This window comes from Borostomias antarcticus (genome assembly GCF_949987555.1).
Source record: "Borostomias antarcticus genome assembly, chromosome: 18".
Taxonomy (NCBI): domain Eukaryota; kingdom Metazoa; phylum Chordata; class Actinopteri; order Stomiiformes; family Stomiidae; genus Borostomias; species Borostomias antarcticus.
In genome coordinates, this window is record NC_140251.1 from 13211284 (window position 1) to 13213783 (window position 2500).

Sequence of the window (2500 nt, forward strand, 5' to 3'; positions counted from 1 at the left end):
TGAATAAATAAACGTAGCCTTTTTTCCCCCCAGAGCCTCCATAAAGGGAGTGCATGTATAATTCATATACAGGTGGGGACAGGAAGATTCATAAGCATATTATTGCACACAGTAGAAGATCTCTGCTGAAGAATGCAGTCTGGACTGTAAATGTAACCCAGTGCAGATACTAGGATCAACCGTCCATTTCAATGCATCCCTAGATAGCAAGCGGATCTGGGCCATATATGGGCCGGAACTAAGCCACAAGTGCCAGATCTGGCCTGTATATGGCCCTGATCGGATCGCTGTCTGGGTCGAACCCCAAGAGATTCCTCAAAGAAATTGCATTGAAGTTTGTTGTTCAATACAGCCTCTTCTCCTCCTCTTCCTGTAGCTCTGTTGGACATGACTGAGACTGATGGAGCTGACCCAGACAAACGTGGTTGTGCTTTAAGACACAGTCCCTGAGACGAGCAGAGGACGCCGCGCCACAAACAGATGGGAACAGTTACTGTTTACGCGCGCATGCCGGGAGACTGATCTCAGGTCAGGTGAGGTCAGGGGAGCCCGGAGGGAGGTCGTCGAAAACACGCACCTCGCACACATGCTATCCGTTAGGGCCGAGGAGTGATTTGTACACCTGTCGGTGTCAGAGCTCCGACGCATAGTTCGTATCCTCACACGTTTAGCGCCGAAACACGCAGCACCTCCACATACGTGCTCGGGGGGGGACAGTGAGAGACCCAGTCAGGGGGGGACAGTGAGAGACCCAGTCAGGGGGGGACAGTGAGAGACCCAGTCAGGGGGGGACAGTGAGAGACCCAGTCAGGGGGAGACAGTGAGAGACCCAGTCAGGGGGGGACAGTGAGAGACCCAGTCAGGGGGAGACAGTGAGAGACCCAGTCAGGGGGAGACAGTGAGAGACCCAGTCAGGGGGAGACAGTGAGAGACCCAGTCAGGGGAAGACAGTGAGAGACCCAGTCAGGGGGAGACAGTGAGAGACCCAGTCAGGGGAAGACAGTGAGAGACCCAGTCAGGGGGAGACAGTGAGAGACCCAGTCAGGGGGGGACAGTGAGAGACCCAGTCAGGGGGAGACAGTGAGAGACCCAGTCAGGGGAAGACAGTGAGAGACCCAGTCAGGGGGAGACAGTGAGAGACCCAGTCAGGGGGGGACAGTGAGAGACCCAGTCAGGGGGAGACAGTGAGAGACCCAGTCAGGGGGGGACAGTGAGAGACCCAGTCAGGGGGGGACAGTGAGAGACCCAGTCAGGGGGGGACAGTGAGAGACCCAGTCAGGGGGGGGCAGTGAGAGACCCAGTCAGGGGGGGACAGTGAGAGACCCAGTCAGGGGGGGACAGTGAGAGACCCAGTCAGGGGGGGGCAGTGAGAGACCCAGTCAGGGGGGGACAGTGAGAGACCCAGTCAGGGGAAGACAGTGAGAGACCCAGTCAGGGTGGGACAGTGAGAGACCCAGTCAGGGGGGGACAGTGAGAGACCCAGTCAGGGGGAGACAGTAAGAGACCCAGTCAGGGGGGGACAGTGAGAGACCCAGTCAGGGGGGGACAGTGAGAGACCCAGTCAGGGGGGGGACCCAGTCTCCTTCGGGTGTCTCTGCCGTGGCTACCACGAGAGCTGGTTCATTAATTGGGTCTGACGAGTTATAATGTGATAGTATTCCCTATGGGTCTGATACCTGAACTAGAGCAGGAACAAAGAACACTGGTGGAGAACTGTCAGCTCCTTCTTAGTATGACTGTTTTTTTGTGCTAATTCCCACTAATCCTCTCATGCAACTTTGATGCTATTGCAGTTTGGTGTCATGCTGCTTGGCCCCCCGAAGCACAGAACCTCTAGATGAAACAGGAACATCGTGCAGCCGTAGGCTTCAAATACGTATATATATATATATATATATATATATATATATATATGGGCCTGAACTAAGCCACAAGTGCCAGATCTGGCCTGTATATGGCCCTGATTGGATTGCTGTCTGGGTAGGCTTCAAATACAGTACCCACCCCACCTCCCTCCCTTAACAGCTAATCTAATTAGAGGATCCAGGAGAGAAGCAGAGAGCCGGAGGCCAGATTAGCTCTGCGGCATCAGACACACACACACACACACACACACACATACACACACACACACACACACACACACACACACACACACACACACACACATACTCTGTGGTTTAGCATGCAGCATGCACCACACACACACACACACACACACATACTCTGTGGTATGCATGCATGCACATAGGTTCATGGTGGCATGGGAGGGCTGTACCTTGAGGAGCAGGTGTGTGGGTCTCAGGCTGGGCTGGGGAGAGCTGGGATCAGAACTCCTCCTATCGGACCGCAGAGTCGCCGGTTTCAGGACGTACCCACAGCCGCCGTTGTCCTGGAAACGGCCGTTGTTCAGGTCCATGGGCAGCCCCAGCGACTGGAAGTTCAGCGCCACTGGCAGACCAGAGTGGCAGATATTCAGCCGGTGACTCAACACACCAGG

At 55.1% G+C, this 2500-nt stretch overlaps 1 protein-coding gene across 1 annotated transcript in view; it reads right to left on the minus strand.

The window, feature by feature from the left end:
* LOC311320912 (1-phosphatidylinositol 4,5-bisphosphate phosphodiesterase zeta-1-like) overlaps positions 1 to 2500 on the minus strand; it is a gene marked incomplete at both ends in the record, with an annotated part of 50008 nt that overhangs the window by 5241 nt on the left and 42267 nt on the right. The window contains one exon of the mRNA XM_084452779.1: positions 2279 to 2451. Coding sequence (XP_084308905.1) covers positions 2279 to 2451 — 173 coding nt within the window. The remainder of the gene's footprint in view (positions 1 to 2278; positions 2452 to 2500) is intronic.